The 24,916-nt window shown below is 42.2% G+C and overlaps 1 protein-coding gene across 1 annotated transcript in view; it reads left to right on the forward strand.

Annotated features, from left to right (window-relative positions):
• Positions 1–95: 95 nt before the first annotated feature.
• The window catches only part of atg3 (autophagy related 3), a 28,057-nt gene continuing 3,236 nt past the window's right edge, over positions 96–24,916 (forward strand). Inside the window, exons 1-10 of the mRNA XM_055644649.1 lie at positions 96–316; positions 4,151–4,192; positions 6,358–6,407; positions 11,444–11,514; positions 11,953–12,060; positions 14,549–14,686; positions 15,192–15,229; positions 21,888–22,043; positions 22,325–22,452; positions 22,776–22,844. Coding sequence (XP_055500624.1) covers positions 245–316; positions 4,151–4,192; positions 6,358–6,407; positions 11,444–11,514; positions 11,953–12,060; positions 14,549–14,686; positions 15,192–15,229; positions 21,888–22,043; positions 22,325–22,452; positions 22,776–22,844 — 872 coding nt within the window. The 5' untranslated portion in view covers positions 96–244. The remainder of the gene's footprint in view (positions 317–4,150; positions 4,193–6,357; positions 6,408–11,443; positions 11,515–11,952; positions 12,061–14,548; positions 14,687–15,191; positions 15,230–21,887; positions 22,044–22,324; positions 22,453–22,775; positions 22,845–24,916) is intronic.

Genomic DNA, 24,916 nt, shown 5'->3' on the forward strand with positions numbered 1-24,916 from the left:
CAGAGCCTGCGTCCCTCCCCGGCCTCGCGCACGCAGAGCCTGCGTCCCTCCCCGGCCACGCGCGCCGGGCCGAAGAGAGGGTGCGCGCATGCGCTAGTGAGTGCGGTTGCGGAACTTGTTGGGGAGCGGGAGCGCGGCGGCGGGGATAGCAGTGAGTGAGTGAGGGAGTGAGGGAGTGAGGAGGGGACGGGGCGCACGGAACCGCGGGCAGGGCAGTGACCGCCGCACGCTCGGTCCCGGAGACATGCAGAACGTCATTAACACTGTCAAAGGCACTGCACTCGGCGTGGCAGAGTTCCTCACACCCGTCCTTAAGGTGAGTGAGAGAGAGCTGTGAGGGCCTGTAGTGCCAGTGACAGCACTGACCCTCCCCTCAGTCCGGTTAACCGAGCATTTACCCGCTGTCAACAAACAAGGACCCAGCAACCACTACAATTTTGAGGAGCAAAACACAATGAACAGCAGACGCTGGTTTACAAATAAATAACAGTGCTGAAGTAAATCAGTGACCAGGAATAAACCTAACTGCAATGTATTAGGAACAAGGCACTAGGAACTACAGATGCTAGTTTACAAATAAATAACTCAAAGTGCTGGAGTAACTCGGGCAGCGTCTCTGGAGCACATGGATCAGCAATTTATTAGCCGGTTCCTGACTTTCCTGGCAGTGTCAGGCCAGCAAACAGGAGCCAAAAGTGTTTAATTGTCATGTGCATCGACCCGGAACGATGACATTCTCAATAACAGCAGAATAAAAGGCCTGTAAACACAGTATTCATAGACAATTTATATTAGACAAAAACATTATGAAGTAATAACTCCCAATACTAGTTCACAATGAAATCTGAAGATCTCGGTGTAACCAAAGAAAGTTCATAGTTGAGGTTTGTGTTATGCTAGTGCTCATGAGCCTAATGGTCTTTTCAATAATTAATTGTATTTTGAACACGATGGTGGGTGTCTGGAGCATGCTGGAACATGGTGGTGGAGGCAGGTGTGACAGTGGCATTAATGAGGCTTTGGATGGGAATAAGGACATGCTGAGAATGGATCAAGTTAGGGAGGGGAGATTCGTTTATTTTAACATCGTGTTCACCATGGACATTGTGGACCAAAGGACCTGTTCCTTTGCTACACTGTTCTATATGGCATTATAGAGACTAACAGAATGAATCTTGACTTATTTTGGCTGGGATTATGATTGCTTGGGTGCCGGGTGTTCAATAAATCACGACTCATGATTTTTGATTTGATAAACATTGCAGTTTGAGGCTCAATTATGATTTTTTTCACTTTTAAGATTCTTACAAAATTCACAGCATTAGATGCACTGAGGGATGATCTTACAGAGATGAATGCACAGTCTTTTATCCAGAGTAGGGAATCAAGAATTTGAGGACATGGGTTTAAGGTAAGAGGGGAAAGATGTAATAGGAATCTGAGGGGAAACATTTTCACACACAGATTATGGGGATATGGAACGAGCTGCCAGAGGCAGTAGTTGAAGCAGGTACTATAACAACATTTTATGGATGGTGGAGAAATAACAATGGTGAAGCATTGGCGAAGGAGGTGAATGTTCACTTCGTTCGACAATGGACCACAACTTTACTGCATTCTGCAACGGACCCCAACTTTACTTCATTCTACGCCAGATTCACACCCTCAATAAATTGTTCCTCGACCAACTGGACTCTACCAAGGATCACAAGCTTGCCCACCTCCAGACTGGTCCCTCCACCTATACTCCTTGACTCGACCGCTCGCAGGCCCGGGGCTGCACTGTGAGACTGCGCCGCCTGCCCGATCACCACGGGGACAAGACCCGGGACACTCTCACCGTCACGAGACTAGTACCAACATCCATCGCCTCTCCGACCGTCACAGCCTTCCCGGCCGATCCTAGGCCCTGACCCCCACATCTGCTGCCTCCCCCGTCAGTCTGAAGAAGGATTTTGACCCGAAACGTCACCCATTCCTTCTCTCCAGAGATGTTGCCTGTTCCGTTGAGTTACTCCAGCATATTGTGTGTATTTTGCATGTTTAAATTGTTGGATGATTTGCAAGTCAGGCAGGATAAGGAGCTTGAGAGTTTTTTGAGTTCTCATCCAAATAAGGGTGGAGAATTCCATTGTTGCTCTTGACATGCCTCTTAGATGGTGGAAAGACCTTGGGGCATAAGGCGGTGAGTCACTCATTGTAGGATACACAGAACCCGACCTGATCTTGTAAGCATGAGATTTATGGCTGCTCCGGTTGATGTTTACAGGTATTACTGTCTCAGGAAACGATGCAAAGTGCTGTAGTAAATCAGCGGATCAGGCACAGGTAATGTTTTCGGGTCGGGAACCCTTCTTCAGACGTTAGAGCTTGTATCATAAATACAGTTTCTAAAATTAGTGTCTGAAAAAGGATCTCAACCTGAAACATCACCTCAAAAGATGCTGCCTGTCCTACTGAGTTACTCCATCAATTTGTCTTTTTTTGTACACCAGCATCTGCAGTTCCTTGTAACCTAAGATAATGAACCTGGGTTACTCAGTAGTGATATAGTGCTCAAGCCTACATCAAGGCTTGGTGTTTGACTTTCTGTTGAATATGGTCATTACTTTGCACTGTGATGTAAATGCTAATCGTAAGTTATCTGGCCCAGCCTGAATGATGCCCATGTCTCCCCTCTCCCCTGCCGCTTGCTACTTTCTCTGGATTCATAATCTGCAACTATTCAATCCTGTCTCACACCTCTGTTTTTATCTCTGGTCTTTGTCCCAACCATCTTACTTCCAAGAGGGGATCTTACTACCATCTCCCTCGCTTGTGTCCACCTATTCCCGCCACATTTAGTCCTGCCTCTCCCCTCTTCCAGCTTTCTCCCCCCCCCCCCCCCCCCCCCGCATCTCCCACACAATCAATCTGAAGAAGGGCTCAACCTGAAACGTCACCTGTCCATGTTCTCCAGAGATGCTGCCTGGGCCGCTGAGCTACTCGAGCACTTGGTTCTTTTACAGTTGTGTAATGGGCAATTAGATGCCAGTGTTGTAACTGTATTGAAACAGCTTGATTGAAAGCACAGCTTGGCAGCAGAGACTTCTTGCTCCAACTATAATAGGACCTTGATGAGACTACAGCTGGAATAATATGTATTGATCTAGTTTCCTCCCCAAGAAGATTAGAGACAGTATCGCAAAAATTCATCAGATTGTTTCCTTGAATGGTGACTTTGTCGTACGTCGAGAGATTAAGCAGAGTGGGCCTTCGCTGTCGTGAATTTGAAATAGGTAGTGATATTGAAATAAAGACTATTCTTGCAGGTTTTTAAATAATTGATATTTACCTCAGCTGACCCAGAGGTTGTGGCCTTAAGTAAGGGTTGGCTATTCAGCTGAGTGATCATAGACTTCTGCATCAGAGGTTAATGTACCTTTGCCCAAGACTTTGGAGGCTCAAGTACTAATAATATTCAAGATTGAAGTCAATAGGGTTTTGGATAAAAGGAGCATCCTTTAACCTCTCTGCGTGTAATTCTGACTCAAGCCATCATTCTATCTTTGTTTACACGATCAGTCAATCCTTGTGTTAGCCACCATGGCTAAAGGGGCTGTCCCACTTGTGCGACCTAATCTGCGAGTTCTGGCGAGTTTGCCCTCGACTCGTACTCGCAGCATGGTCGACACAAGGTCGTAGGAGGTCTTTGTAACTCTCCTTCATGCTCGAGAGTAGTCCCCGTGTACTCGAGACCTCAGCTAGGTCGCGGCGTATTTTTCAACATGTTGAAAAATGCCTGCGAGTAAAAAATGTTTGCCATGGAAAAAAATTATACTTTTTTTTACTCGTAGGTTTAGTCATAGTAGGTCGGCATGCTAGTCGTAGGTAATCGAGGGTAGTCGAAGGTAGTCGTAGATAGTCTTCATCATAGTCAAAGGGAGGTCGAAGGAGATCGAAGGAGGTCGTCTTCACTCTCCACTATTCAGTACAATTTTCCCGAAGTTAGTCGTAGCTGGTCTTCAACATAGTCGAAGAGGGTCTTCTACATAGTCGTTTTTTCAAACTCTTCTAAACTCGCCAATTAGGTCGCCCAAGTGGGACAGCCCTTTAAATTATCTTTCTTTGCTTGTCATTAATGTGCATTCTCATTCCTTTCTCAATGCAGGAGTCAAAATTCAAAGAAACTGGAGTAATTACCCCCGAAGAGGTGAGTTGTTTTGATGCTAATCCATGCATTTAAGTTTGCCCAAAATAGAAGTACAAATGCAGAATAATGTGCCTTGGGCATCCTGTAAGAAGGTGCAGTGAATATAAATTGTTTTTTGATGTAAATTCACCGCATTAATGTCATCTTTGGTGTCCAAAATATTGCAAAATTAGGAAAGATATTAAGACCACAAGCCATGGAGCAGAATTAGACCATTGGAGTCTGCTTCGCCATTTGATTATGTCTGATCTATTCTTTCCCCCCAGCCCCATTCTCCTGCCTTCTTTGACACTCTTTTTAATCAAGAACCTAAAAATATCCTAAACCGTTAAAGGAACGTCTTTTTATTCTGAGACTGTGCCTCTGGCACAAGCCTCTGCCATTACTGGAAACATACCAGTCTGCTATGTTTTAAGCCATCTCAGTCCAAACCAATTTCAGGTATTCTCTGACCAAGTCTTGCATTTAAACTCTTTTTTAGATTGGTGTGATAAATATAATGAAAACATTAGAAAGGGGAATAAATCCAAAGAACAGCAAGAGCCATAATTCCAGGCAACTTTCAACTAACTTCACATCAGTGGTAGAAAAGATGACAAACTTTATTCAGCAATGTAGTGTAGAGCTTATGTTGATATTTACAAGGGTAAGATGGATAACCACTTTAGTGAGAAATGATTAGAAGGGAATAAAGAGCTAGTTGACGGCAGGTGGAAGAAAACTCCAGAATATTTAATACCGGTTATGTGGGTAATTTACCAAAATATTACAATTATCTCCCTTTGTATGTAATATTTCCTCATGCTGTTAATAGGATGGTATGGTTTGATTAAATTAATCTTCCTTTAATAATCTCCCTTTCATTTTAATGATCGTTGAGTACGTTTAGTATATCAACACAATTTATTTAAAATAATTATAGTTCAAAAGCACCTGGGTTATATTTTGAATTATTCTTAAAGAAAATTGTCTATAAATTAGATTGAATATATTGTTGTTCTGCAAAAACATTGGTTGCACGCGGTGCTTACACCAATATTTGTCCTTTGTACAAAATTTCTCAAAAGAGCCTAAATCAAATGTGAACCAGCTTTAGGAAGGTTTATGCACAAAGGCGAGTACTAAAACGGGACATGTACAGCTGTTAAAGGGGTCACTGTCGATTTAGCCCAGTTCCTAACACTTTTGTTAACAGCAATTAGAGAAGGCAGTGTGCCTTAGAAGCATAATTCACACAGAAGCAACATGTGATATGGATGCCAAGGGGCGTGAGGGGGGCGGGCAAGGGCGGGCAAGGGCGGAGGCAGGAAGAGAGAAACAACTCCCACATTTACTAAAGTAGTAACGTGCAAGGTCTAGTCACTATAACAACTTACTCGAGAGAGAGGTCAGTGTGCTGTGGACCCTGAAGGTGCTCCTGGTATTGCTTAGTTTAGTTTAATGTCTGGTGCAATTTCATCCAGAAATTATTGTGAACAAAAGTAAATTAATTTTGATTGGGATCTTAGAAAATTGATCTTGGCAGTCTGGAATACTAGGGAAAACGACTTATTTACTGAATGTTTTCATAGAGTCATACAGCATGGAAACGGGTCCAACCTGCCACACCAATCAACATGTCCCATCTACTCTAGTCCCACCTGCCAGCATTAGGCCCATTTCCCTCTAAACCTGTGCTATCCATTTTCTTTCTCACTCTTACATTTGTTTGCAGAAAATGTTTAAAGAAGTTTAATATGTACATAGCTCACACTGATGCAGGCAACAATTTACATATTTATAGTCAATACATTTGTATGTGACTGATCTCACTTTAGTTATGAAAACATCGCATAGGTTTGTGTGTTGTTGTACAGCATTCAAAAGTGGCTGTGTATGTAATACAGGCAGTTTTTGCCAATATGTCCTTGTGTATTTTTTTTATTAAAAGGGTGATGTATCCTATGCTAAATTCACATCTCTGAAGACCAATAATTCTGGTTTAAGATCACAAATTTCATTTTGTTAAAACACATGTTCACATCATTCATAGAACTCTTGCAAATCAAAATATAACTTGTGGCAGTGAAGCAAACAAGATAAAGTTTGCTTTAGACGTTGCTATCATGTTTGCTGAGTATCTCCAGCATCAATTTAACATTTAGCAAGTATCTTTGTTTTTGCAGTTTGTTTTTGCAGGAGATCATCTGGTCCATCACTGTCCCACTTGGCAATGGTAAGTGAATAATAGATTGTGAAAAATTACATTAATAATTGAGAACTGAAATCTAGATCAAAACATACAATGATTTTAGATTATCAGCATGACAGCACAGAAACCAGACAGACAGTGCAGCGCCCGACGGTTTCATTCCCGTGTTTGTGCTTAATCTCTCCCCCCCCCCCCCCCCCCCCCCCCCCCCCCCCCACCCATTTAATCAACCCATCATCATTTCACCCTGCTTTTTAATCAAACTTCCTTTTAAATGCATTGGTACTCACCGACTCAATTATCCTTTGTAAATGAAAAACACACAATGCTGGAGTAAATTGGTGGGTCTTTCAGAATCCCTGGAGAACATGGATAGGTGACATTTTGGGTTGGGCCCCTTCCTCAGACCCATCTTCTGAAGTAGGATCCCAACCCAAAACGTCACCTGTCCATATTCTCCAAGGATGCTGCTTGACCTTCTGAGTTACACCAGCACTTTGTGTCTTTCCTTGGTAAACCTGCATCTGCAGTTCCTTGTGTCTATCCTTTGTAGAGATTGTTCATAACTCTTAATTTAAATAAAATAAATCCTTTAAATGTATTGATTAGGGATAATTTATTTGATAGAAAGGAGCCCCAGACTGTTTAATCTTTTCCTATTGGATGTAGCTTCATTGTTCTCATCATTTTGCACCTCCATTGCTTCCACAGCCTTAATTTTCTATATTTTGTGTACCAATTTGCTCAGATTCCTTAATACCAATATTTATGGGTTTCTCATTATTGAGAGTCATTGAATCGTATAGCACAGCAACAGGCCATTCAGCTAACTCATCCACGCCGACCAAGTTGCCCAACTGAGTTAGTCCTCCTTGCCTGCACCTGGCACATATCCCTCAACTTTTCTGATCCATGTACCCATCTGTCCTCGAAATTTCATTATTTTGTACTCTATTGGGTATTTTAAGCTATTCCGTTTACCTATAAACCTCATAATTATATACTCAGTATAAGATCTCCTCTCAGCCTTCTCTTCAGGGAAAAATATATCAGCTTGTCCTTCTAATTTAAACTTTCCATACACGTTAACATCCTTAAATCATTTTTGCATCCTTTCCAGTTCAATGACATCCTCCCTATAGCAGGGCAAACATAATTCTACACAGTACTCCAGATGTGGCTTTACCAATGTCTTGCATAACTGTAACATGACATTCTGACCCTTATACTCAATACCCTTATGAAGGCAAACATGACAAATGCCGCCTTCGTCACCCTATCTACTTGTGTCGCCACGTTCGTGGAATCATATACCCGCAGGTGTCTTTGTTGTACAAGCACTCTTCCATTTACCTTCCTAGCTGGCTGTACGAAATTGCAACACCTATTTATCTGAATTAAACGGCATCTGCCATTCTTTTGCCCATTGGCCAAGTTAATCAAGATCCATTTTAATTGTATATATCCTCCTTCACTCTCCACTATTCCACCAATTTTGGTGTTATCCCTAAACCTACTAATCGTATCATCTACATTCACGTCCAAATTGTTAATATAAATAATGAATAACGGTGGAACCAGCACCAATCCGTGTGGCACACCACTTATTACAGGACTCCCATCTGAAAAGCAGCCCAATAAAATACCCAATTTAGCTATTATGCCTACATATACTGAATGATTGAATGGTGGAGTAGACCTGATGGGCTGCTTGGCTTAATTCTGTTCCAAGAACTTGTATGGAATGGCTTCGTCATTTTCCCTTTATGCTCTATTGCCTATTTACTAAGCTGTCTATATCACTTTGCAGACTCTTTACATCCTCCTCACAGCTGACGTATCTACCTTACTTTGTATTGTCAGCAAAACTGGAAATTTTACATTCCTGATTTTTCATACATTAATATAGATTGCACATAGCTAAGAGGTTAGATCAAATTCATGTGGAATCTCCTTCGTGCCAACATGCCGATCTGCAAATGACTTTTTTCCGATCTGATTTTGTCCTTTATCCATTACTATATTTTCTCCAACTATGAGTTTGTACTCTATGTAATGACCTATGTAATACATAGAGTAAGGTCATTGTGGCAGCTTTTCTGGATTTTCAAAAAGCAGCAGTACACAATTGCTCTTTATTCACCCATCTAGTTACATATTTTTAAGAGGCCCTTATGTTATATAAAGGTGGTTTATCTTTTACAAAACCATGCCTGCTTTGCAATATCAGGAATTTGTAAGAACTCTTACCACTTAATTATGGATTTGCCATTGTCCAAGCTAATTATTCTATTATTTTCTCATTCCTTAGCTAAGCAAAATTATTATGTTCCAGAGTCTAATGAATTTTGGACGGTTACTCTAATTCATTCATTAAATCTATGTCTCTCCTTTAGAATCTTAGGATGTTAAACATGTGGTGTAAAGGATTTGTTGGCTTCTCCTTGCCTTCTTCAGAACATGCTCTTTATTAATATTGTAATAATCATTTCTCACCTTGTTTCCCCAATGTATTCAGTCTTGTAAAATGCACAGATTCATTAACATTTATTTAAATAATCAGCTTTTTTTTTAATCAATGTAAATTTCCCTGTCTGTCTTAAAGAGATCCATATATCTCTAAAGTAAAGACTAAAGTGTGGATAGGAAAGGTTTGGAGGGATATGGGCCAGATTTTGCAGGCAAATGGGATTAGCTGAGATGGGGCATCTTGGTCGGCATGGACAGGTTGAACTGAAGGGCCTCTTCCCACTGTATGACTGATTCTATTTATGTCTTTGCCACTCATTTTCTAGTTCTGCTATGATTTACAATAGGGTTGCAGTGTGTAGCGGCCAATGGGCACTTAAGAGTCAATACTAGGAGTACAGAAAAGTAAGGCAATTCACTCTATTTCACTGCTCGCTCTCTCTCTCTCTCTCTCTCTCTCTCTCACACTCCACAACCCTGCTTTTATTTTCAGTTTAGATATTTAGTGAGCTCCTTAAAAGCTACAATTGAACCTGCCTCCACCACTACCCTAGTAGTGCATTCCAAACTTTTAAAGAGTCCCATGATGGCAATTTTCATTCTCTTGCCAATCAACTTTATTCTGTGTCTTCTAGTTTTTTAATCTTCTGCCAATGGCAACAATTTCCTTGTATATACTCTTTCTACGACCTTTGTCATTTTAAACGCCTCTATCTTTCCAATCTCTGCTCAAGGAGAACAATCTCATTTTCTTCAATCTTTCCATGTAACTAAAGTTCCTCTGGTCTGGAATCGTATGGCTAAACCTTGCTTCACCCTCTCTTAGAGCCTTCACATCTTTCTACAGCATGGCACCCGATACTGACAAATAGTTGTTTTAGAAAGGGTTATTATGTCCTTGTTGTTCTTGCTTTGTCCCTGCTTATCAATCCCCGGATTCTAAAACCTTTTGTAAATTATGAAACTACTTTCTCAGTGCCTACCCCTCTCAATTAATTCTGAATTCACAAACCAAGATTACTCTTTTTTGCTACTTCTTTTAGAAGTGTCCTTCAATATTATCGACAGTGCATTCAGAAAGTATTTTGACCCCTTCATCTTTTCCACATTTTGTTACGTTACAGCCTTATCTCAAATGGATTAATTTTTCATTTTTTTAAATCATCAATCTACACATAATATGCCATTATAAAAAAAGTGAAAATAGGTGTTTGTCTTTGAATGTCCTTGAGTGGCCCAGCCAGAGCCCGTACTTGAACCCGATCGAACATCTCTGGATGGACCTGAAAATAGCTGTGCATCGACACTCCCCATCCAACCTGACAGCTTGAGAGGATCTGCAGAGAAGAATGGGATAAATTACACAAATACAGGTGTGCCAAGCTTCTAGCATCATACCCAAGAAGACTTAAGACACTGCCAAAGGTGCTTGGCCACTCTACCATAAAGGCCTGATTGGTGGAGTGCTGCAGATATAGTTGTCCTTCTGGAAGGTTCTCCCATCTCCACAGAAGAACTCTGGAGCTCTGTCAGAGTGACCATCGGGTTCTTGGTCACCTCCCTGACCAAGGCCCTTCTCCCCGATTGCTCAGTTTGGCCAGGCGGCCAGCTCTGTGAAGAGTCCTGGGGGTTCCAAAGTTCTTCCATTTAAGAATGACGGAGGCCACTGTGCTCTTCGGGACCTGCAACGCCGCAGATATTGTTTTATACCCTTCCCCAGATCTGTATCTCGACACAATCCTGACTCGGAGGTCTACGGACAATTCCTTCGTCTTAATGGCTTGGTTTTTGCTCTAACTTGCACTGTCAATTGTGGGACCTTATATAGACAGGTATGTGCCTTTCCAAATCATGTCCAATCAATTTAATTTACCATTGATGGACTCCAATCAACTTGTAGAAACATCTCAAGGATAATCAATGGAAACAGAATGAACCTAAGCTCAATTTTGAGTGTCATGGCAAAGGGTCTGAATACTTATGTAAATGTGATATTTCAGTTATTTATATTTTAAATTGACTTTGCAAAAATTTCTAAACACCCGTTTTCCCTTCATCATTCGGGGGTATTGTGTGTTGATGAATGATTAAAAAAAAAAATGCATTTAATCAATTTTAAAATAAGGCTGTAACGCAACAAAATGTGGAAAAAGTGAAGGGGTCTGAATATTTCTGAATGCACTGTATTCTTATTATTACTGCCAAAATGTAACGCATTGCATTTCTCACTATTGTTTCATCTTCCACCACTTGTCCAAGAAAGGCAGAGATTATATATTAATTTTTCAGGTGTCGGAAGGTACTGCAGATGCTGGATTACACGAAGATAAAGTCAAAATGCTGGAGTAACTCAGCGGGTCAGGCAGCTAGAGGAAAGGAATAGGTGATGTTTCAGGTCGACACCTTTCTTCAGACTGAAAGATGCAAAGTGCTGGATTAAGAAATGTCATCTATCCGTGTCCTCAGAGATGCTGACTGACCGACCAACTGAGTTATTCCAGCACTTTGTGTCGTTTTATTTTTATGCTGTTAATGTACACTGGCATTTTAAATGACAAAAGTACACACATCAATTTATCTTGCATTTTTAGGGGAACAGGCGAGGACACCAAAGTCAAACCCTACTTGCCCAAGGAAAAGCAATTTCTGCTAACGAGAAATGGTAGGATCATTACTAACTGAATTAGTTATTTTTCTTTAGCCAAAATACATAATTTTGAATTATTGTTTCCATGTAATTTAAAATTTTGTGTGACATCATATTTGGTTTGTGTAAATCCAGATTTCAATTGTTCACTTATCAAACAATTTTCAAATACTGATATGGTGAACAATTAACTTTTAAAAACAAGTGTCATTTTTACTAAATAATAATGCCTGCTGTCGTCACAAGAGACTGCAGATGCTGGAATCGTGAGCAAAAAAACAGTGCTGGAGGATCTCAGCAGGTCACTGAGTCTGAAGAAGGGTGCTGACACAAAACATCGTCTTTCCATTCCCTCCACAGATGCTGCCTGACCTGCTGAATTCTTCCAGCACTTTGAGTTATTTTCTGCATAATGTACTAATTTGGTAATAGTTTCTCTCTGATTTCCTTCAGTTCCCTGCTATAAGCGCTGCAAACAGATGGAATACTCCGATGAATTTGAGGCAGTCATTGAAGAAGATGATGGGGATGGCGGATGGGTAGACACCTACCACAATTCAGGTATCGCGAGAGAGCATGACAACATAGGGAGGAATTACTATCATGCCACTATTTATTTGTGCACTTAAATCCTGACTCATTCACAGTTGGAATGATTTATTTTGGAACATAAAGATGATTGGAGGTACAGAAGTATGAAAGCGCATACCTCCAGATTCAGGGACAGTTTCTTCCCAGCTGTTATCAGAAACTGAACCAGCCCAATCGCAGCCCTGAGCTACCCTCTGACATTGGAGACCGCGGACTATCTTTAATCGAACTTTACTGGACTTTCAAGATTCAGTATATTGTCATATGCCCCAGATAGGACAATGAAATTCTTGCTTTGCTTCAGCACAACAGAATATAGGAGGCATGAATACAGAACAGATCAGTGTGTCCATAAACCATTATATAAATATATGCACACATGAATGAATAAACAGATAAGGTGCAAATAAACAGATAATGGTCTATTAATGTTCAGAGTTTTGTTTGAGGTGAGTTTAATAGCCTGATGGCTGTGGGGAAGCAACTATTTCTGAACCTGGATGTTGCAGTCTTCAGGCTCCTGTACCTTCTACCTGAAGGTAGCGGGGAGATGAGTGTGTGGCCAGGATGGTGTGGGTCCTTGACGATGCTGCCAGCCTTTTTGAGGCAATGACTCCCTCGATGGTAGGGAGGTCAGAACCGATGATGAACTGGGCAGTGTTTACTACTTTTTGTAGTGTATTCCGCTCCCGGGCTCTCAGGTTGCCGAACCAAGCCACGATGCAACCGTTCAGCATGCTCTCTACTGTGCACCTGTAGAAGTTAGAGTCCTCCTTGACATACCCACTCTCCGTAATCTTTTCAGGAAGTAGAGGCGCTGATGTGCTTTCTTTATAATTGCATCAGTGTTCTCGGACCAGGATAGATCTTCAGAGATGTGCACGCCCAGGAATTTGAAGCTCTTGACCCTTTCCACCATCGACCCGTTGATATAAACGGGACTGAGGGTCCCCATCCTACCCCTTCCAAAGTCCACAATCAGTTCCTTGGTTTTGCTGGTGTTGAGGGCCAGTTTATTATGCTGGTACCATTTGGTCAGTCGGTTGATCTCTCTTCTATACACTGACTCGTCCCCATCAGTGATACGTCCCACAACAGTGGTGTCGTCAGCGAACTTGATGATGGAGTTCGCACTATGACTATGACCGTCATGAGTATAGAGTGAGTACAGCAGGGGGCTGATCACGCAGCCTTGAGGTGCTCCCGTGCTGATTGTTATCGAGGCTGACAGATTTCCACCAATACAAACAGTCTGTGGTCTGTGAATGAGGAAGTCGAGGATCCAATTGCAGAGAGATGCGCAGAGACCCAGTTCTGCGAGTTTGGCAACCAGCTTGGAGGGGATGATTGTATTAAATGCCGAGCTGTAATCAATTAAGTACTTAAAAGAGCAACCACAGTTCTGGAAAAAGGCCTTGTGGAGATGAGACAAAGATTAACTTATATCAGAGTGATGGCAAGAACAAAGTATGGAGAAGAGAAGGAACTGCCCAAGATCCAAAGCATACCACCTCATCTGTGAAACACGGTCATGGCCTGGGCATGTATTGGCTGTCTGATCAATTTCAAACAAATGCCTCAAATTTCATTTGCTGCCGTTTATTCTACAGCAAGACAATGATCCCAAACATACTGCTAAAGCACCAAAGGAGTTTTTCATAGCTAAGAAATGGTAAATTCTTGAGTGGCCAAGTCAATCACCCGATCTGAACGCAATTGAGCATGCCTTTTATATGCTGAAGAAAAAACTGAAGGGGACTAGCCCCCATAACAAGCATAAGCTAAAGATGGCTGCAATACAGGCCTGGCAGGGCATCACCAGAGAAGACACCCAGCAACTGGCGATGTCCATGAATCACAAATGTCAAGCAGTCATTGCATGCAAAGGATATGCAACAAAATACTAAACACGACTACTTTCATTTACATGACTTTGCTGTGACCCAAACATTATGGTGCCCTGAAATGGGGGGACTATGTATAAATACTGCTGTAATTTCCACATGGTGAAACCAAAATTTATAAAAACGACCTTTATTAAAATCTGCCAATGTGCACTTTAACCACATGTGATTTTTTCTATTTCAAATCTCAAATTGTGGAGCACAGAGGTAAATAAATAAATGATGGGTCTTTGTCCCAAATATTATGGAGGGCACCGTATGTAGGAAGCATTATGGCAATCTCTTCTTCACCCTCTCCAATGCCTCACATATTCCCTTTTTCTAAATTAGTTGCATCCTCAAACAACGTAAATAAAATAGTCAAATTCTATATTTTGCTTTTATTAAATCACGGAAAAATGAAAAAATTCTCCCTAGTGTGTAGCATATGGGGTGAGTGCTGGTCGGCATGGACTTGGTGGACCAAAGTGCCTGGTTCCGCGCTGTATCTCTAAAGCCTAAAGAGAACTACAATTGTCTGTCTTTCTTCACTACGTTTTCTTTCCATTTGGCAGGTGTAGCTGACGTGACAGAATCTGTAACAGAGATCACTTTAGAAAGCAAGGACAACTCCAAGTGTATAGGAAGCAGCGCTGCTTGTGTGGATGATAACGATGAAGATGAAGATGAAGGGGAAGCGGCTGACATGGAAGGTTGACCATTACTCCGCTCAAATTCACCACTCTATCAGTTTATTTTCCTTATTTATTGGCCACTAGTATTGGGTTCATTAGCTAAACGCAATTAGCCTAATTTCATGTTTGAATACACATTGATTTTATCCATCGATTGTGTGGGTGGTACTTGGTTGGACTACTTATTATCATCATTGAATTCTATTCTTGGTCCCTCTATGGCCACTTTTGCTTTGCTTCCTGTTGCTTTGGTTGACCCATGTGCAAAAAAAAAAAAAACACTGGTCTCCTGCAGTTGTGTAATGTCGTTAATTCCTCAGTGCATTAAAGAGTCAATTTTATTCGGTACATACAGTCTCCGATTTTAATGAATTCGGAATTGCAGCAGGTGGCTGAATAGTGAAAGTAGATCAAGATGTACTTCTCATTGCTATATTAGAAAATCTAACAGCTTTTTATTCTGTGAACTCTGCTATACACAATGGTAATATATTGATATGATTATATATTTCCTTTCTTGCAGCCTATGAAGAGAGTGGGATGTTGGAAGATGCAGATGATGTAAGTTGCAAACTGCGGAAATATAGAAAAGATGTATTTTTAATTTGTTCTCATCGATAATTTTCCGCCTACTGTGTGATATTTGAGTTTACATTGAGTGTTTAAGGAAAAAAAGTCTTAAAACAGTTGTAAAAATCAGATCTTCTAAACAGTACCAGAATATGTGGTATCATAATCCATGGCATCAAAGAAAATGAGGCAGGAAAGCAGATGACAGAGGAAGCAAATTGGATGTAGAAACAAGGAACTACAGATGCTGGCTTGCAAAAAAAGTCAGTGCTGGTGTAACTCAGCATGTCACGCAGCATCTCTAATAATAATAATAATAATACATTTTATTTGTGGGCGACTTTCAAAGTCTCAAGGACACCTTACAGAAATTAACAAGAGTAAAAAAACATATAGTCGGAGTAAAATAAATAATAAAGACATCACCAATACACAAATTAAAGACAGAATTCGATCCAAAGACAAAAAATCAAAAACACAATGTGAAGAGAGAGCAGCGGCAGCTAAACCGCACCAGCGTACACACTCCCTTCCGACAGAAGAACACAGATAGATTACATGTTTTGGGTCCAGATCCCTCTTCACACAAGAGAGCAGCAGGAATCAGAGGGGGAACAGTGAGAGAGGGTCTCACAAGACTCCCGTCAGAGAGTAGCCATAGCTTGAGGGCTATTTCACACTGGAGCAGTAAAATGTAGAAACAAAGAACTATAGATGCTGGTGTTCAAAAAAGACACCAGGTCAATAGTCAATAGTCAATAGTCTATTTATTTGTCATTTAGACCCCTGGAGGTCCAAATGAAATGCCGTTTCTGCAGCCATACATTACACACAAATAGACCCCAGACACAACACAATTACATTTTACATAAACATCCATCACATAGCTGTGATGGAAGGCCAAAAAAACTTATCTCTCCACTGCCCTCTCCCCCCCCCCCCGATGTCAGAGTCAAAGTCAAAGCCCCCGGCTGGCGATGGCGATTGTCCCGCGGCCATTAAAGCCACGCCGGGTGGTGCGAGGTCGCACACCGGGTCTTGGTGTTAGAGACCCCGGCGTGCGCTCGCACAGTCCCGCGGCCGTTCCAAGCCGCGCGGGGCAGTGGTGCTAGGCCCCGCTCCAGGAGCTCTTCAACCCCGCAACTCGGGCGGGGGAAGTCGCCGTTGCAGGAGCCCCGAAAAGCGGTCTCCCTCCAGGGAGCCGCGGGCTCCCGGTGCCGCCGTCCGCAGACCCGCAGCAGCAGCCTCCCAATCTCCGGAGGTCGGGCAGCAGCAGCAGCAGCAGCAGCAGGAGTAACTCAGCGGTTCCTGGAGTAACTCAGCGGTTCAGGCAGCAGATTAGATGAATTGACCGGAGTGTCCCTGCCTCCTGTCCACCTGCAAGTTAGAATTTCATTGTTCTGTTTTGGGATATATGACAATAAAACACTCTTGACCGTTACACAGTACCCAATACGGCAAGCACAAGAACAAATATGTTCTGCACTGTTACTTTATCCCCAATGTTACCTGAATCAAGCATCCACAGTATACCCTGTGTTAAATGAAAACCTTGGCTTTTTTTACCTTAAAGATGTGCACAAGTTAAAAGTTTGTTCACAAATACTGATTATGGTATCGTTAATTATTCTGAATTATGCGTTTGCAGCTATATTTCATTGGTATTCTTTGATATTTTGTCGAGTATATATTTTTAAAGTTACTTTTTTAGTTTAGTTTAGACAGCGTGGAAACTGGCTCTTCAGCCCACTGAGCCCACGCTGACCAACATTCACCCATACACTAGCTTTAACCTACACACTTGGGACCGTTTACAGAAGCCAATTAAACTACAAACCCGCACATCTTTGGAGTGTTGAAGGAAACCAGAGCACCTAGAGAAAACCGGACGCGGTCACAGGGAGAACGTACAAACTCCATACACTCAACACCCGTAGTTGGGATCGAATTTGGGTCTCTGGTGCTGTAAGGTGGGCAAATCTGCCACAGTGCCGTTAATAATCACAATATCTACATTAGCACTAGTTAATAGTCGGCAACATCCAGCAAGTGTCAGCAAACAGACACTTTTCTCTTGCGGCCAGTGACTTTTTCTACATACAGAAAGGTGCACATCACATGGCCTGAAAGCACAATCATGATTTAATTTTTAGAGATGCCAGTACACCCGATCACCCGATCACCAGGAAAGCACTACTCACTGCAATTCACACTCGGCCAAATGAATGAGTTTGCTCTTCATCCACGTTGAGTATAAGCAATTGAATATAAAAAAAAGTAAATGGCCAGCTCGGTCTGAAGAAGGGTTTCGGCTTGAAACGTTGCCTATAGATGCTGCTGCACCCGCTGAGTTTCTCCAGCTTTTTGGTGTACCTTCGATTTTCCAGCATCTGCAGTTCCTTCTTAAACAGCTCGGTGGGTCAGCTGGTGGTGCTGCTGCCTCATGGCACCAGAGAGCCGGGTTCCATCTCACTTCCGAGTGGAGTTTGCACATTTCCTCTGACACCGTGGGTTTCCTCCGGGTGATCTGCTTTCCCCCAATGTCGCAAATAGGTTAATTGGCCTCTAAATTGCCCCCAATGTATAGGTGAGTGGTAGAATCTGTGAGGAATTAATGAATAGATTAGTGTAAAGCTGGACACAAAGTGCTGGAGTAACTCAGCGGGTCAGGCAGCATCTCTGGAGAAAAAGGACGGGTGACCTTTTGGGGTCGGGACCCTTCTTCAGATCCTGAGCTTTCAACTCCTGACCTGAAATGTCACCCATCCTTTTTCTCCTGACATGCTGCCTGTCCTGCTGAGTTACTCCAGCACTTTGTGTCTACCTTTGATATAAACCAGCATCTGCAGTTCTTTGTTTCTACAATAGATTAGTGTAAATCAGTGACCAAAGACATGTTCCCATGCTGTACTTATCTTTAAAAAAAACTGATAGGCTTTGAGTTTGTGCTCGGTCTCTGGACTCAGTGATGCGTCCCAAACTACCTGATGTTAGTGGCCTGGAATTGTTGCTGTTTGCCACCATATTCCAACCTAAAATACTTCTCTCCTTAAAATCATTGTGGATTACAACATGAAGACTTAGTTCAACTATTGCTCTTAACTTCCTCCTCTTGCTCAAGTATTGCATAATGAACGCAGCTGGCAGCACAGGAAATATAGGTCAATGAGGCAATCATTTTACAGGAAAGCTGAGATTTTTTTTCTCTCTGACCCACAAACTAAGGATTGTGAAGGCTATTACCTACCACGCTTTGGCCTGCCCTTCCTCTCACCCAGCTTTCTTTCCTCCTCGCTCCCCCCTCACCACAATCAGTCTGAAGAACTGAAGAATAGTCTCGACCCTAGGTGACCTATTGTGTTCTCCAGAGAAGTTGCCTGACCTGCTGAGTTACTCCAGCCCTTTTATTGATGGGCAACCTGAAACAACACCTACCCATGTTCTCCAGAAACGCTACCTGACCCACTGAGTTACTCCAGCACCTGTGTCCTTTTGTGGAGGTTCATATCACCAGTCTGTTAAATTTTCCTTCCTCTAATACCTATATCGGTAGCTTAAAATTGATAGACCACCAAATAAATCATAACTGTTTGTCAATCTCGGACAAACCTTACTGTCCCACTCTCTCTTGATATCAGTCTCATCCATACTTTTATTTATGGCTCTAATAAACAATTTGACAGGTTTTAACGCCTCTGTCATTTTAAAGATGACTTAAAGGTCAGGTTTGCTGGTGTTGGAAGAATGTTTCTTGCCATGTTATCGGCTCCTGATGAACAGTGCCCAGTAAGCTGAGATTGTCGGAGCATGCTTTCAGGAGTGTACTGTTTCTCAGCGTGCTTGCGATCATGTTTACGGCAAGGACGTGCTTGCTGATCACGTGGACGGCCTTGTCTGCTGTCAAGTCCCCGCCCGCGGGCTTGCTGCTGATGATGAGTCCTGGCTGTTCCGTTGGCACTGCGCCAACACTTCAACAATACTGTTCCTTTTTGCCTTTTTCCACCTACACACGTGGGGTTGATTCCATCTACACTTTACTCTTCCTCTGAAAAGCAGCCAACTTAATCAAAGACCTGTCCCAGCCAGGCCATTCCTCCTTCTCCTCGCTCCCATCTGGCAGAAGGTACAGAAGCTTGAAAGAGCGCACCAGCAGACTCAGGAACAGCTTCTTCCCTTCCGTTATCAGGCTTCTGAACGGTCCTTCCTTTAGCTAGGGTAGTAGCTCGGATTCACCTCTACCCCATTGCGGACAGTGGACTTCGGAACTGATGCGCTACAATGCCAAGAACTATATTCTGCACTTTATATCTTCCCCTTTGCTCCACCTATTGTACTTTAAATTAACGATTGTATTTACAGTGCCCTCCATAATGTTTGGGACAAACATTATTTATTTGCCTCTGTACTCCACAATTTGAGATTTGTAATAGAAAAAAATCACATGAGGTTAAAGTACACATCGTCAGATTTTAACAAAGGCCATTTTTATACATTTTGGTTTCACCATGTAGAAATTACAACAGTATGTATACATTGTCCCCCCATTTCAGGGCACCATAATGTTTGGGACACAGCAATGTCATGTAAATGAAAGTAGTCATGTTTAGTATTTTGTTGCATATCCTTTGCATGCAATGACTGCTTGAAGTCCGCGATTCATGGACATCACCAGTTGCTGGGTGTCTTCTCTGGTGATGCTCTGCCAGGCCTGTATTGCAGCCATCTTTAACTTATGCTTGTTTTAGGGGCTAGTTCCCTTCAGTTTTTTCTTCAGCATATAAACGTCATGCTCAATTGAGTTCAGATTGGGTGATTGACTTGGCCACTCAAGAATTTACCATTTTTTAGCTTTGAAAAACTCCTTTGTTGCTTTAGCAGTATGTTTGGGATCATTGGCTTGCTGTTGAATGAACCGCCAGCCATTGAGTTTTGAGGCATTTGTTTGAACTTGAGCAGATAGGATGTGTATATACACTTCAGAATTCATTATGCTACCACCATCAGCAGTTAATAGACAATAGGTGCAGGAATAGGCCATTCGAGCCTGCTTTGAGAGTTCAGAGTCTTTCCTTTGAACATCACAGAGGATCCCCAATCAGTTGTATCATCAATGAAGATAAGTGAGCCAGTACGTTCAGCAGCCATACATGCCCAGGCCATTACACCCCCACCACCGTGTTTCACAGATGAGGTGATATGCTTTGGATCTTGGGCAGTTCCTTCTCTCCTCCATACTTCGCTCTTGCCATCACTGATATAAGTTAATCTTCGTCTCAACTGTCCACAAGACCTTTTTCCAGAACTGTGGTTGCTCTTTTAAGTACTTCTTGGCAAACTGTAACCTGGCCATCCTATTTTTTGCGGCTAACCAGTGGTTTGCATCTTGCAGTGTAGCCTCTGTATTTCTGTTCATGAAGTATTCTGAAGACAGTGGTCATTGACAAATCCACACCTGATTCCTGAATAGTGTTTCTGATCTGTCGGACAGGTGTTTAGGGATTTTTCTTTATTATAGAGAGAATTATTCTGTCATCAGCTGTGGAGGTCTTCCTTGGCTTGCCAGTCCCTTTGCGATTAGTAAGCTCACCAGTGCTCTCTTTCTCCTTATTGATTTTGGTAAGCATAACGTTTGGCTGATGCCTCTAACGGTTTTATTCTTGTTTCTCAGTCTCATAATGGCTTCTTTGACTTTCATTGGCACAACTTTGGTCCTCGCATTGATAAACAGCAATAAAAGTTTCCAAAGGTGATGGAAAGACTGGAGGAAAGATGAGGCGCTGAGAACTCTCTTATACCTGCATTAAGGGGGCATTTAAACACACCTGAGCAATTAAAAACACCTGTGAAGCCATGTGTCCAAAACATTATGGTGCCCTGAAATTTGGGGACTATGTATAAACACAGCTGTAATTTCTTCATGGTGAAACCAAAATGTATAAAAATACCCTTTAATAAAATCTGACAATGTGCACTTTAACCACATGTGATTTTTACTGTTACAAATCTGAAATTGTGGAGTACAGAGGCAAATAAATAAATGATGGGTCAGAAGCTTGAAAGAGCCATCTTCACTCATCCCCCTGCCTGTGTTTCACCCATATCCCTCTAAACCTGTCTAAACCATGTATCTGTCTAAATATTCCTTAAACGCTACAATAGTACCTGCCTCAACTAACTCCTCTGGCAGCTCGTTCCATACACCCACCACTCTTTGTGTGAAAAAGTTAATTCATTCATGTTCATTAATTATGTTATTTAAAAATCTATTGTCATATTTGCCAAGCTGCATATTGAGGCATTGTATGCAGTTTAAATTGTCTGAAAAAAAACAAGAAACCAAAATTTTAAAAAACCTATCTGGAATGTAGAACCACAGGACATGTAGGTCAGTGTGGGCGTTGGGCCTGTTTCTACACTGTACAAATCTATGACTCTCCGAGTGGTCAGTTATCCATTATTTCTGTCAACTAGTTCCTTCAGTATCTTTAGATGAGCTTTTTATTTTATAGATTTCTGGTTGTGGAGGTTAATCATGATTGTAAAGATTAAGAAAATGGAAATTGGGCGAGAGAAAGCTAGATTTTACTTAAATGTTGCAGTTGAGCTTATTCTGATGAATGATTGAAACGTAATTTATTTTTTACACCAGGCAACCCTGGATACCAGTAAGATTGTAGAGGTGACCAAGCCGAAAGCAGATTCTGCTGGCGAAGATGGAATTCTTCAAACTAGAACCTATGATTTATACATAACATACGACAAGTATTACCAGACACCAAGACTTTGGTTATTCGGCTATGATGAGGTAAATAAATTAGTACGAATTGATTTTGCTTTCTGTAAAAGATGTGCGTGGCAAGATTTTTTACAGAGGGACGTATGCCTGGAACATGGTCCCAGGGTTGGTGGTGAAGGCACATTCAACAGTGTTTAGTTTAGAGATACATTGCAGAAATAGGCCCTTCTGCCCACTGAGTCCTCACTGTTGTTGTTTTCAATATCATCCTCTATAAAGAAAGATTATGCATTTAAAGCTACATATGATAATGTTAGTACTTCCTTTACTTGGGCATCTTTTACTTCCAGCAACGACTCCCACTGACAGTTGAAGCAATGTATGAGGACATTAGTCAGGACCATGTCAAAAAGACAGTGACAATTGAAAATCATCCCCACTTACCTCCACCTTCAATGTGCTCTGTTCATCCCTGCAGGTACGTGCTTTGTTTTCAAATTAAGGATTAATTGTTCAGATTAAGTACAAATGGACAATTGAAGAAGTATTTACCCGAATGAGAGGGTATGAAATTAGCATTTTCCGTCTACCTTCAGTGTAAATCAGCAACTGCAGTTCCGTATTTCTTCTTCCTGTTCAGTTTGCAACAAGGTTTCTGTTCATAGTAGTATTATAGATTTTTCCGTCACTCACAAATGAATGTAAAAATTTAAAATTAGTTCTGAGATATTTCTTGCATGTACTCTATGGTCTGCACAGTCTACAATGCAGTTTAAAGGCAACCTGTTTCTTGCATTGCAGACACGCAGAGGTCATGAAAAAAATAATTGAAACAGTTGCAGAAGGCGGAGGTGAACTTGGTGTACACATGTATCCTTGAATTGATCATGATTTTGATTATTACTTGCATGGATCTAATGTTTTTGAAAGTTTCCCATCAACAACCGTTTGAAGGCCTTGAAAGTCTGATTTGAGCTTGCTAAATTAATGCCTACCACCTTCACACGTGCAGAAGGCAGCAGCTACGGAGACTGAGTGGTAACTTCAGCTAGTCTTAAACTGTTTCACTCTTCCCATATTTCAGGAGACTTGAAAAATTGACCAAGGTGTTGCTGGAAATGGAAACTAACTCAATTTACCTTAAAAGTATAGCACATGAAAGATAATTACAACTTCTGGTATAATTTAAGTTGTGAAACGTCAATCAAGGTGGGAAGGAGAGGGATTAGAGTATTTGGAGCAGTCTAACGGATGTGGGAAGTTATGAGGGAAAATGGTTGAATTATAGAGCTTGATCTGATTGTTAATCTCTTAAATGATTAAGAGCAATATTCAAGACATTTTTTTCAATCCATTCCCTTGTTCAAAGCTGTCAGCTGTCTTGTTAGTTTTAGAGATACAGCACAGAAACAGGCCCTTTGACCCACTGACGAGTGATCCCTATACACTAGCAATATCCTACACACTAGGGACAATTTTACAATTCTTGCTGAAGCCAATTAACCTACAAACCTGTATGTCTTTGGAATGTGAGAGGAAACCGGAGCACCCGGAGAAAACCTAGCCCAGTCACAGGGGGAACGTATAGACTGTACAGACAGCACCCATAATCAGGATCGAACCCGTGTCTCTGGCACTGCAAAGCAGCAACTCTACTGCTGTGCCACCGTGCCTCCTGAAATTTATCATTGAATTCCACGGTGAGTTCTACAGACACAGGGCCGGATTTAGATGAAGAGAGGCCCTAAGCTGTTCCACTTGTGAGGCCCCCTCCGCGTTGGTTTTTAGCGCTGGCGGCGAGGCAGCGACCGGACAGCCATGGCGGCCAAATCTCCCACAATTCAAAGCGAGGGAGAAAGTGCAGGCGCCAACCAGTAGCCTTTGCAGTGCACATGCGCAGGGCGGCCGATGATGTGCTGGCCGTGGTTGTGCGCTTGTGCAGGGGGGAGGACGTGCATGCCGCAGCAATGCGCATGTACAAGGCGGCCTGCCGTGCCGGCGGATGAGGAGCGAGTGGAGCCCGGCGGCCCGCACACGGATAGCGGGGGGAGATGGGAGAGAGAGAGAGAGAGAGAGATAGAGAGGGGGGCCCGCCCAGAGTTGAACGGTAGGTGTCCTGCCTTGGCCGGAGGCCCCCCTAGACCTCGAGGCCTTAAGCTTAAGCTTGTCTAGCTTATAGGTAAATCCGGTCCTGCACAGACACTTCTACTGTTAGTTGGCCACTTGTAGTAATGGTGGCACAGCCAACTGTTATAAAAAAAATTGAAAATGTTGGAGGTATTTAGCAGGTCAGGCTGCATCTGTGGAGAGAGAAACTGAAATATTTCAAGTTGATAACTTTTCATCAGAACGAGAAAGTGAAAAAATAAGCGTATTTTAAAGTTGTCGAGAAAGGAGGTGGGTGGAAAGATGATAGGAATGTCTGTTATTGCATGGAAATCTAGGCAATCGATGTCACAAAAATATTGTTGGTGTTTTTCAAAGCAGGTGGGAAAAGAGTGAGGCGAATGAGAACAGAAGGAGGAGTTAAATCAGTACTGCAACTGAGATGCTGTTCATATCAGTTGCTGGAAATATAAAATGGAATGTCGAAAATAGCAACACACAAAGTGCTGGGGGAACCCAGCGCGTCAGGCAGCATTTGGGGAGGGAATATACAGGCGATGTTTCGGGTTGGGACCCTTCAAACCAATTGGAGGGGGGAGGGAAAGCTGGAAAGGAGAGGTGGGGGTGGGACAAAGCTCGGCAAGTGATAGGTGAATAGACAATAGGAGTTGGCCATTCGGTCAACTGCTTCCACCACCTTCACTGGAAACTCATTCCACACAGCCACCACTCTCTGAGTAAAGAAGTTCCCTCTCATGTTACCCCTAAACTTCTGTCCCTTAATTCTCAAGTCATGTCCCCTTGTTTGAATCTTCCCTACTCTCAGTATCTTCTGA

The sequence above is a fragment of the Leucoraja erinacea genome, chromosome 13, assembly GCF_028641065.1.
Source record: "Leucoraja erinacea ecotype New England chromosome 13, Leri_hhj_1, whole genome shotgun sequence".
Classification (NCBI taxonomy): Eukaryota; Metazoa; Chordata; class Chondrichthyes; order Rajiformes; family Rajidae; genus Leucoraja; species Leucoraja erinaceus.